The sequence below is a fragment of the Priapulus caudatus genome, unplaced genomic scaffold (genome assembly GCF_000485595.1).
Source record: "Priapulus caudatus unplaced genomic scaffold, Priapulus_caudatus-5.0.1 Scaffold550, whole genome shotgun sequence".
Taxonomy (NCBI): domain Eukaryota; kingdom Metazoa; phylum Priapulida; class Priapulimorpha; order Priapulimorphida; family Priapulidae; genus Priapulus; species Priapulus caudatus.
The window spans coordinates 184,338-196,274 of NW_014577611.1; the positions used below are offsets into that span (position 1 = coordinate 184,338).

The window sequence follows — 11,937 nt, forward strand, 5'->3', positions numbered from 1 at the left end:
GAGGAGGAGAGGAGGTGGATGAGGAAGATAAGGAGGAGGAGGGGAGGTGGAGGAGAAGGAGGGGGAGAAGGTGGGGAGAAGGTGGTGAAGGAGGAGGAGGGGCAGAAGGTGGAGGAGGATGAGGAGTGAGGAGGGAGGAGGAGAGGAGGTGGTGGAGGAGGAAGGGAGAATTCCTGGTGTTGAGAAGGAAGAGGGGGAGAAGGCGTGGGTTAGGAAGGCAGGAGGAGAGAGGGGTTAGCAAGCTGAAGGAGGAGAGCGGAGTGAGAGGACGGAGAGGAGGAGAGCGAGGAGAAGGAGGAGAGGAGCGAGGGATTGTGGTCAGGGAGGAGCGAGGAGGAGGAGGGGACTGAGGAGGGGAGTGAGGCAGATCGAGTGGCCGATACTGTGGTTTAGAAGTCGTGGAAGGAGGGGGGGAGGGGTTGGAGAAGGCTGGGGGGGGTAGAGCAAGGATGGAGGTAGCGGAGGCAGGTGGTAGAGGAGGGAGGGGGACAGGTAGTGGAGGAGAAGAGAGGAGCGAGAGGCAGGCTGACGATGAGGAAGATAGGGAGTGAAGGAGGAGGAGGGGAGGTGGAGGAGAAGGAGGGGGAGAAGGTGGGGAGAAGGTGGTGAAGGAGGAGGAGGGGCAGAAGGTGGAGGAGGATGAGGAGAGGAAGAGAGGAGGAGGAGAGGAGGTGGAGGATGGAGGAGGTAGAGGAGGGCGCCTCTACTTCCTCCTCCTCCATCACATTCTCCCCTCCTCCTCTTCCTCCTCCCTCACCTGCAGCTCCTCTACCTCCTCTACCTCCTCCTCTCCCCCTCCTATTCCTCCTCCTTCACTACTTTCTTCGTCGTCCTCTAACTCCTCTTCTAAATGTCCGGAGGTAAATGTACGGGGGTTAAATGTCCGGGGGTAATTGTCCGGGGGGTAAATCTCCGGGGGGTAATTGTCCAGGGGAAAATGTCCGGGGGGGTGATTGTCCGGGGGGTAAATGCCCGGGGGTAATGTTCCGGGGGTAATTGTCCGGGGGGAGGTGATTGTCCGGGGGGTAATTGTCTGGGGGGTAAATGGCCTCAAAGCCTGCTGACGGGTTATACAATACGGGAGTTGGGTTATAGAAAGTAGCAGATAAGACGTATGCGTACTACGTAACCGCCGCCGCGTTACTTATCCCGTGCACTTATCGAGGCAGCGAGCAGGCACGTGCTCACAGCGTGTTGCTTTTTTATCGGCGGTATATAAGCGGCTGCTCAGCTGCGCTCAAGCAGTACTCTGAGCGTTAAAGTGAATCAGAAACGTATCTCTAATTCCAAGCGATCCCGTGCGTTGCAAATCCCATCACAAGGTGAACATCGTCGTATCTAAAATTTGTGTGCGCTCATATGTTTTAGTTTGCTGTTCCAGTTATAGTTACCTAGATTCATGAATTGCTGTTCATAAATTGTGTAGATGAATCTTATTGTCGCCTTTGGTGAAGAAGTGAACTTGTGTCGGTAACTCTGTTAGTATGCTGCTTTGTGGGGCACAAGAAGTAAGTATGTTGTGCTGGTATAAATGTCGACGCTGACGGCCTTATAGTATCTGGCAGGACTGCTACGTGTCTTCGCCCAGACATTCTCTCGAATAGTGCTAGAAAACGGTGCGATTAGGCAGCGCCTGTTGTACGGAGTGCATGTCACAGAACGTCAGTGTATCGATCGGCGGAACAGTCATGCTCCTATCACGTGAACAGGAACTAGAACCACCGTAATACGTGAACAGCGACTAACTACCGTACGCGTGTTTACCCTGTAAGAACAAACATTGGTTTGTAATCTGTGTAACCTATGTAATTGTAATGCATGGTTTATACGGCGTACACGAGCAGGCTCATTAAACTCTTATTAGACAGTGCCCACCAGTATAATAATTGTAAAATAAATATATAATATATTATAGCTAAATTAGTTAGCACTATCCCAGATAAGCTAAAATATGCCTCGATCTGCTGTTAACGTGAATTTAACACGCGGTGATAAATGAATATGATATTATACGCGCTAATATGAGAAATTAGAGTATCAGGGGCCCGTTGTCAGAAACTTCGTAAAGTTACGATTAATTTTAAGACTAATGTTAATGTTAAGAGAAAAGTTAATAGCGTTGACAGAAATCTATCGTAACTAAACTTACTTAAGTGAAAACTCACGATAACAGGAACTTCATATTTTTATGTCACAAGGCTGCTGACTGGATGAAAATCGAGCACAAAATTCAAATTCATACACATTTATTGTACATCACAGTAATTTATGCATATTATGATGTCTAACCACATATAAATAATATTTGATGAAAAATGACGTGGTCATGAATTTATTCTGCACAACAAGACAAATTCTCACACTGTAGCAATTCTCACGAGACGCGAGAGTCGTATGGTCAGTGCATAGACAAGAGAACAAATGTCATACGGCATTTGTAAATGTTTTGACACTTTTGTTTTGCTTCACGATCGGTAGATTATTAATGTTTTTGACGTGTTTTTCAAGAAAAACACATGATATTACTCGATTGTACAATAATTGTAATTCTTATAGTCTAAATGTGTTATTTTCATCTTAATATTAAAGTTAAGGGAGGGTCTAGGAAAGTTAAGAGAAAAGTTACGAGAATTTTTAATTCTCTTAACTTTACGAAGTTTCTGTCAACGCTCTAAGAGAAAAAGTTAATGTTAAGGTTAATGTTAAGACTAATTTGTTTCTGACAACGGGCCCCTGATCCATATGTACTTGTAACATGTGTTTTACAGATGTTTACATAAAGTAGCTAGATTTGGCTGAAATTAGCGCAGATAAGGTCTATGTCCCCTTGACCTCTGTTTGACCTCGCTCGTTTAGCTATTGGGTTAGCTGGGTTGGGATAAGTGCAGTAGTTAGCATGTAGGTTACAAATAGTAGGTTGCGTGTGCGATGTAGACGAGTGTTAGTTTAGGAATATTAGTCAAGACAGGGGTGCAGATCGGGTGTTAAACATGCGGGTTATAGCGGGTGTTTTGAGTAGACAAAGCGTTAGGCAGTTGTGTGTGATTGGTCGAGAAGAATTTGGAAATGAGTATGATTGGTGCAGAGTTTGCATATAAATAGAAATTTGAAGATAGGTCGGGGTTCAGTTCTGGCATTCCTTTAGCGTGTACCGTGTAGAGACTTCTATTAGTTGCAAACAATATATTCTTTTAGTGAACACAAAATTTATATTTCGTCTTTGATTATTTTACTCTAAATTATTTTATTCAAATCTCTTTGGTGTAATTCAACGTTACATTTTGGAGCCAGTGACAGTCCAAAACCTGGGTATTCCTTTGCGGACGCAACGTAAGGTACTCCACTATGTTGATCTACGGGCCAGCAACGAAACAGAGAAAGAGAGTGACGAGAACAGGAGCAATTAAGAGTACTCAGTAGGAGAAACGAAGAACGACGGAGAGCGATCGAGAGAGAAGAAGAATGACGGAGAGCGATCGAGAGTGACGAAGAATGGCGGAGAGAGAGGAACGGAAAGAGCGAGACGCGGAAGCGAGAACGATGGATACACACGGCGTAAGCACGATGTGAGTAAGTCAGCGTGAAGGAAGGAAGGGCCGGTGTTGTATTCGTGATACTTGCGAGGGTAAGTCCGAGTCTCGACCTGTGTGTGAGAGAGAGAAGATAGCCGAACAGAGAAGGCAAGGCTGACAGAGCAGAGACAGAGGACGTGAACGATAAATTGCGAACTGTAATGGCTAAAAAAAATCCAGGGCATTCTAGAATTTAATTGATAGAAACCTTTAATCTCGTGCCGTCGAAACTGGACGTGAAAGGGTGTCATCATCAGGAATGTGTATTTTTTTGTTTTTCTTTGTTTTATGTACACGGTATTTTTTTCATGGTAGATGCTTGTGACCGTTTGTGTTTGTGTGGGAAAATCTTTTGCGTGAAACTTTGTGTAGAAATTTCTGATCGTTTTCTTGAATTTGTGCTAACGGTTACGCTATATTGTTAGACTGCTAAACACATTTTTCTATTAGAGTATGATAGGCCTAAAACATTTAATCGAAAATTTATTAAATAAGTTTTGCGTTTTTTGTTGTTGTATGATGTGTGGAAGTGGCAAAGGTATATTTAGGTCCACATCGGTGCTGTGTGTAATAATGGGAATCCGATTAAGAGGTTTAAATAAGGATATAATGGAGCACATGGCTAAACGTGGTTTCGGTAATGCGTGTCGGTATACGCATACGCCACGTACGTTACGGCATAAAAAGACGCAAGAATGAAAGTAATTGCAGCGATATCAAAATGTTCACTGCCAAATGTGTTGAATTTCTGACTTGTATGGTGATCGAACTGTATCGTTAGTTGTTTTGTATAGAAAGCTTTGTGCTTCATATGTATTTTTTTATTGTATTTTTATTGTTGTTTTGTTTGTGTATTGATTGTGGGTTGTTTAATTGGACATAAATACGTTTCTCTCGTTGGGGTTGAGTTAGGAAAGTATTAGGGTAGTATTTATTTTTATTTTTTAATTGTTTAGGTTTAGGTTAAAATCTAGATCAGCGGGGACGCTGAATCGATGACAGGGTAGTCATTGTCGTGGGGAATGGGGAGAGTAAGCACACGCGCTTACGCGCGTGTGCGCGTTTCTTTGTCTCTTTGTGCAAGATGGACACACTGTGTGCGAGCATATATATTAAAGTTTATTCAGGTTACCACACAAGTTTGGATTTCTTCCTCATCATTTCTACATCGAACATTAATTCAACGTTACATACTCATGATTGCATATAACGTCCTCGGGTACCGCTTGTTAGCCAGCTTAGCTATACAAGTCTGCGTGTAGAGTACGCATTAGCTCTAGTAACTATAGCCCGCGTACAGTTGCCGCAGGCTTGCCGCAGTTGCAGCAGCCTGCAGCAACTGTACGCGGGCTATAGTTACTAGAGCTAGGTACGCATTGGCTTTGGGATGTTTACCGACTGTTCATAATCGTTGCTATCGTATATGTATCACAAAATGAAACACATTATAGACAACATACAACAGAAATATCGCTATTTAACAACTATTATAACTTTTTTTAAACAGACACACACACACACACACACACACACACACACACATATATATATATATATACTAAATATAACCCCCGAAAACACACTGCCACGACGCACGCGCACGCGCACCACAACAACGGCACGCACGCCGCACAAAGCCACGCACGCACATCACACACACACACACACACACACATATATATCAAGACTTAAGAGCATGTACTCTTGATATATATATATATATATATATATATATATATATAACGCCTGATATATATACATATATATATATATACGTACACGATGACATAAACTGTAAATCATCAGGTTTTCGCTTTCGCGTTACAGTATGAAGATTGATAGCAGGACTACCAATGCATATGGTGTGACGCCAACGAACCCGAAGCTGCGTACGTTCACGACCCAGGACAGCATAGCGTCCATTTCGTCAGAATGTAGCAGCATCTCTCTCGACCCAAGCAGAACCATCAGTGCTATCGAGCCAATTCTCGACTCTATCAAGGGCGCTCAAGGTATGTTTGTGTGAACATTAGCACGTTTTCTTTTCTTTTTATTGTATTTTTGTACGTTTAACACGCCGATAACGAGATTTACTAGATGAGTTCATGCATGGTGTAAACGTTAGATGTTTAGTGGTTCATTTCCGTTTCGTACACTTTCAGGCCTTTGCAAGGTTTTAATGGTTGGCTGTGGAACCACACTGGATAGTATAATTGATGAGGCAAACAAGAGGTTCAGGGGATCCCATCTTATCACAGCTGCTGCAACTGATGTAAGTCATCCGTCACCTGAATCTTTTAATGTTCCAATGAAATATCGAGTTCTCCATTCAAGCTTGTGCACTTGCAACACATTCCCTAGCTTTCTACAAATGGTCATAAACCGAGCATTATAGAGCATCGATGCTATGCCATATACATCTAGGCAATATCTACACTGCAATGACAATGAATCAAAGGACGTTTGAATTCCCTTGCAGTATGACTGTATCCTGGCAGCAGACGAATACGAGTGTTTTGTCATCCACTGGGATCCTGAAGAGTTTGAGGAGGAGTTAATTGAAATTACAGAAAACATTTGCTATGGAAAACTGGATGTCATAGTCTGTTGTGAGCCAAACATTAGAGTACTGAAGCGATGCCTTTACTGTTTGACCGAGGTACGTATATCAATTGTGGAGGACAATAACTGAAATCTACTCGATGAACAATTATCGCACATAATGTAAAATCTTGCTCAACTCTGCTGCATCTCATGCACTACTCAATCTGGATCGCCGCAATATCCTTCCATCTATCGATCAATTTAGGTCAAGTATCTATTCGCTTAATTATGGTTTATTAACATGAGAGATGTGGCTTCATAGGGAGACGAACAGACAGGTGCGTGCGCGCGTGCGTGTGTGTGCGTGCGTGCGTCCGTGTCGTCTATATATATATTTATATATAATATTTATAATATATATATATATATATATATATATATACGTAAGCACGCGACGCAGACACATGCACGCACAGCGCGCACGCCACGCAAGCACCCACACACACACACACACACGCGTGCTTGCTGTCTCCCTATGAAGCCACATTCTCTCATGTTAATAGACCAGAATTTAAGCCAATAAAAGCTAATTAACCATAATAAGGCCAATACTTAAAGACCATAATATATATATATATGTATATATCTGGTTCTAAGGACAAATACCCCCGCCGACAATTACCCCCGGTACAATTACCGCCCGGATCAATTACGCCCCATGCCATTTACCCGCCCGGGACAATGTACCCCCGCTGGACATTTACCGCCGGACGAATTACCGTCCTGTGACAATTACCTCCCGCAGACAATTACCCCCCGGACATTTACCCCGGACAATTAGCCCCTCGGACATTACTCAGCCTGGCCTAATTACCCCCGCGGACATTACGCGCCCTCGACAATTACCCCTCCGGACATTTACCCCGTCCGCGACAATTACCCTCCGGTATTACGCCCCGGACAATATACCCCGACATTTAACCGCCCGCGACAATCACCCCCGCAGACTAATCACCCCCTGAGCATTAGACCCCGCGACAATTACCGCCCCGGAGCATTTAACCCGCTGGACAACTTAACCGCACCGGACATTTACCACCATGGCATTCACTCCCCGGACAATTACGCCCACTGACACATTTACGCCCCGGGACAATTACCCCCCGAACAATTACTCCCGTCAGACAGTTTACCCCCCAGACAATTACCCCCTGACTATTTACCCACCCGACAATCCCCCGAACATTTCAACCACGAGCATTTTACCCCCGGACAATTTCACCCCCTGGCACATTTCCCCCCGGACAATTACCCCCCCGCCGACAATTACCCCCGTGAGCATTTACTCACTTGGTTGTTTTATTATTCCATTGTTGAACATGATACAGGCAGAGGTCGAGGAGAGGGAAGAAGGTGGTGGAAGAGGAGGGGAGAGAGAGGTGGGATGTGGTGGAGAGGAGAGAGGAGGAGAGGAGGTGGAGGAGGAGGGGAGTAGGAGTGGAAGAGGAGGAGAGGAGAACGTGGGGGAGAACGTGGTGGAGGATGAGAAAGGGACGAAGGTGGAGGAGGAGGAGGAGGGGGAAAAGGTGGAAGGGGAGAGGGGAGAGACAGTGGAGGAGGAGGAGGACCGAGGAGAGGAGGGGAGTTAGAGACAAAGGAGAAGGTAAGAGGGAGGAGGGAAGAAGGTGGTGGAGCAAGAAGGAGAAGAAGAGGAGAGAGGAAGGTAGAGGGAGGAAAGAGGAGGAGGGAGAAGAGGAGGTGAGGAGGTAGAGAAGGAGGAGTAAGCGGGAGGGCGCAGGTGGTGAGAAGAGGAGGGGAGAAGGTGGTGTGGAAGGAGGAAGAAGAAGGAGGGGAGAGAGAAAGAGGTGGCAGGAGGAGGAGAAGAGAGGAGGAGAGTGGAGGAGGAGGAAGGGATAGAGAAGGAGGAGGGGGAAGAACGTGGGAGAAGGTGCGGAGGAAGGAGGGGGAGGAGGGGGGATAATGGTGGAGGAATGAGGAGGATATGAGGTGAGGAGAGAGAGAGAAGGAGGAAGGAGAGGAGCGTGGGGGTAGGGAAGAGGTAGACAGGGCGCCTCTACCTCCTGCTACCTCATGCCACATCCGCCCTCTCCTCGCTCCCCTCCTGCCACCTTTTCCTCTCTCCTCCTCCTCCACCCTGCTTCCCGTCCTCTCCTCCAGTGGCCCCGCTACCACCCCGTCCCTCACCTCCTCCTGCCTCCTCCACCGTCTCCTTCCCCCTCTCGCTCATCACTCTCCCCCCTGCATCCAGCACTATCCTCCCCATGTTCTCCCCTCTCTTCCACCTCCTCTCCCTCGCTCCATTCTTCCCATCCTCCTCCTCACTCGCTCCAGCCTCCTCCTCCTCCTCCTTCTCCCGCTCCTCCTCCTCCACCACCTTACTTCCCACGTTCTCCCCCTCTTCTCCTCCACCTCCTCTCCTTTCTCTGCTCGCTCCACCACCTTCTCGCCTCCTCCTCCACCACCTGGCCCTCCGGCTACTTTCCCCCCTCCTCCTGCCTACCATCCTCTTTCTCTTCCTCCTCCTCCTCCTCCTCCTCCTGCCTCCCTCCTCGCTGCCTCCATCCTCTTCGGCTCCTCTCCTCCTCTTCCTTTCCTCACTCCCTCTCCTCTCGTCCCTCCTGCCTCCTTCCTCTCTCTTCCTCCACTCTGCTCCCCTCGTCCTCCTTCTCCGCTTCACCCGCCTTCCTCTTCCTCCACCACGTTCTCCCCTCACATTCTCCCTCTCAACTCCTCGCTCCAGCCACCTCTCCGTCCTCCTCCCTCCACCTCCTCTCCGTCCTGCCTCCCTACCTTCTATTTACCTCTCCCCTCCCTCCTGCCTACACACCTTGTCTTCCGTGCCCTCGCTCGACCTCTCTGCCTGTATCAACTGTTCAACAATGAATAATAACACCAAAGTAAGTAAATGTTCCGGGGGTAATTGTCCTGGGGTAAATGTCCGCGCGGGTAATTGTCGGGGGTAAATGTCCGGGGGGTAATTGTCCGTCGAGTAAATGCCTCGGGGGGTAATTGATTCTGGGGGTAATTGTCCAGGGGTGATTGTGCCGGGGGTGCAATGGCATGGGGTAATTGTCCGGGGGGTAATTGTCGCGGGTGTAATTTGGTCCGAGGGGTAAATGTCGGCGGAGGTAATTGTGCGGGGGGTAAATTGTGCGGGGGGTACATGTCTGGGGGTAAACGTCTGGGGGGTAATTGTCTCCGGGGGTAAATGTCCGGGGGGTGATGTGTCCGGGGTAAATGTCCGGGGGCTGAATGGCATGGTGGGTAAATGACATGGGTAATTGTCCGCGTGGTAATTGTCGCGGGGTAATTGTCCAGGGCTAAATGCCCGGGTGATTGTCGCGCGGGGGTGGAATTGGCATGGCGCGGGGGTGAATTGTCGCAGGGGTAATTGTCCAGGGGTAAATGCGCGGGGTAATTATGATCTGGGGGTGTAATTGTCGCGGGGGGAATTGTCCGGGGGTAAATGTCGCGGGGGTGACTTGTCCCGGGGGTAAATGCCGGGGGTGTATTGTCGGGGTGATTTTGTCGCGGGGGGTTGCATAGCGATAGGGGAGTAAATGCCATATGGAGGGTAATTGTCCGGGGTAATTGTCGCGGTGGTAATCATTGTCCGGGGGGGATTGCCCCGGCGGGGTATTTGTCCTGACAGCACGCATATATATATATATATATATATATATATATATATATATTATGGTCATCAACAATATAATACATATATATATATATATATATGTATTATAATGTTAATTATTATAACTATGACATGTACCAATTTTCTCCTCTCTTTCTCTTAGGGTGGAACACTTATCACAACATCTGATGCTAACCTCAAGGAAAGCGTTAGGACACTTGCCAACAAAAACAAGCAGATTATCATGCCAGAGTTGTAAAGATTATGTCGCGCATTAGTGCTTGCTGTTGCAGCTAGTAAATTCATGTATATAATTCTAGTATATTCTATGTGATAAGCTTGCCAGGCGTTTACCATTATGTTTGTCACCATAGCTGAAGCCTAGGTTGATTAAACTGCAATTATGGCTTTATTCGTGCCCAGATTCCACAATATAAGTTGCTGTGCATTAGTGTAGTTCAGTCGCCTAGTCTTGCATTTTGGGCAAGTTGAAAGCAAACACATTTGGTCCCCTTATTTGCAGGATACGGTATCGGATTTATTAAGAGTAATATTTTTGCAAGTAGTGTACAGTACCCTGCATATATATGTCCTGAGAATCTGAAAGCTTTTGAATAATTGTGATATTTGCCATTCATACATCAGGGTAGATCTACTTGCATATTAATATTAATCCAAGTACACGTTCGGGCTTCACTATGGTGACAATAATCGTACATTCGTGTGATCTCACTTTTATTTTTATAAATAAAAATTAATAAAATTGTTCAGTCATTAAAATTTCTGACGAGGTATTCCTCTATGACAATGACTATGCTGAGATGAAATAAATGTAACATTTATTGCCAATTTACGGCAGCAGTGTTCGATAATGAGAAAGTAATAAAATTTCCACTTTTTTAAGGTACAGGCCACGAGGCATCGAATAATTAACATATTCGATTGCAATATATTTTCGATTGTATCGTCACAATCTATATATTATTTTCAATTTTATGTAGAAATGTAACCATATGCAGTATAGGTGAACTGAAATACTATTTTTGTTGCCTAAAATCGTGATGATTTGAACTGGCGTTATTTAATGTGTATACCTCCAACTAGTCATGGTTTCGTTACATATATAAGCCCAGTTATGTGCCGATATACCCATTTAAGAGTTTATTTATAGTCCGATCCTTAAACGAGAAGTGTATAAAAAGTGCAGATACAACCGCACACGATTAAACCTAAAAAATAGCACTATATAATTTACAATAGTATGCCAAATTTGCGTTTATCAAAAAGTTATTTAAAACGTCCACCATGATGCGTATTTCGACCAAGGCAGCAGTACGTTCGAATAGTGATGGTTTCAGTTACATGTTGATGTGCTCTCTCCTGTATAGAATAGACCTTGTGTTTTACGTTGTTTATACAGTCTTTAAAAGACTCTATATACTTTGTGTGTGTGTGTGTTTATGTAATGTATATATAAAACAGTACAAATCTGTTGAAAAGTGTATGTGTGCGTTTTGTATGTTTCTGTAAACGTAATAAATTATCATATGTCGTGTGTTGTCCCAAAATGTTCATCAACGTTACGGTTTTTTTGCGTCATTTACGTTTGAAGTACCCAAAGCACTGTATAAATAATAACATTTATATCTAACTGGTCATCTGTATAGTCATTTCGAGCGACAACAATTATTTTTGTTTTAAAGTAATAAAAATAAATCATCGATCATTCTACTTTCCATTTCGGCCAACAATTATCATTGTGCGCTAAATCTGCATGCACTGCCGCGCGCACACACACGCACACAAAGTAAACGCGTAGCGAGGAATTGGCAGGTGCCGCACCTAAATTAAAAAAAAAATATTATAAACAGCGTCGCGGGTGTGCTTAGAAGTGATGAAGACCTTGTTGCCGGATACAGTATCTGAGCATATGCACGGCCCAATTGCTCCTTATAGTTGTTGTATTGCGTATTACTCAGAAATATGGCAAAATAACGTATTCTACAGTTATTTCACAATGAATGATTAACAGAATCACAATAAGAATGAGTCAGATATATAGTTTGATCATTTTAATTTGACACGGGTAGACAAAAACATGTATAGATATATACCATAGATAGGATTCTGTACTTCTACACATAATTATTATGTAATATCAAT

The 11,937-nt window shown here is 45.0% G+C and overlaps 1 protein-coding gene across 3 annotated transcripts; it reads left to right on the forward strand.

Annotated features, from left to right (window-relative positions):
* Positions 1-1,220: 1,220 nt before the first annotated feature.
* Positions 1,221-11,276, forward strand: LOC106811542. Of its 3 annotated transcripts, none has more exons than XM_014815209.1 (5): positions 1,221-1,322; positions 5,400-5,584; positions 5,735-5,844; positions 6,052-6,231; positions 9,938-11,276. In XM_014815209.1, the coding sequence occupies exons 2-5, from the start codon at positions 5,401-5,403 to the stop codon at positions 10,031-10,033; spliced, it is 570 nt and encodes a 189-aa protein (XP_014670695.1). In that variant the 5' UTR covers positions 1,221-1,322; position 5,400; the 3' UTR covers positions 10,034-11,276. The 3 variants fall into 3 exon arrangements, with proteins under 3 accessions (XP_014670695.1, XP_014670696.1, XP_014670694.1); XM_014815210.1 differs by lacking the exon at positions 1,221-1,322 and adding an exon at positions 2,878-3,570; XM_014815208.1 differs by lacking the exon at positions 1,221-1,322 and adding an exon at positions 2,878-3,566.
* Positions 11,277-11,937: the final 661 nt, after the last annotated feature.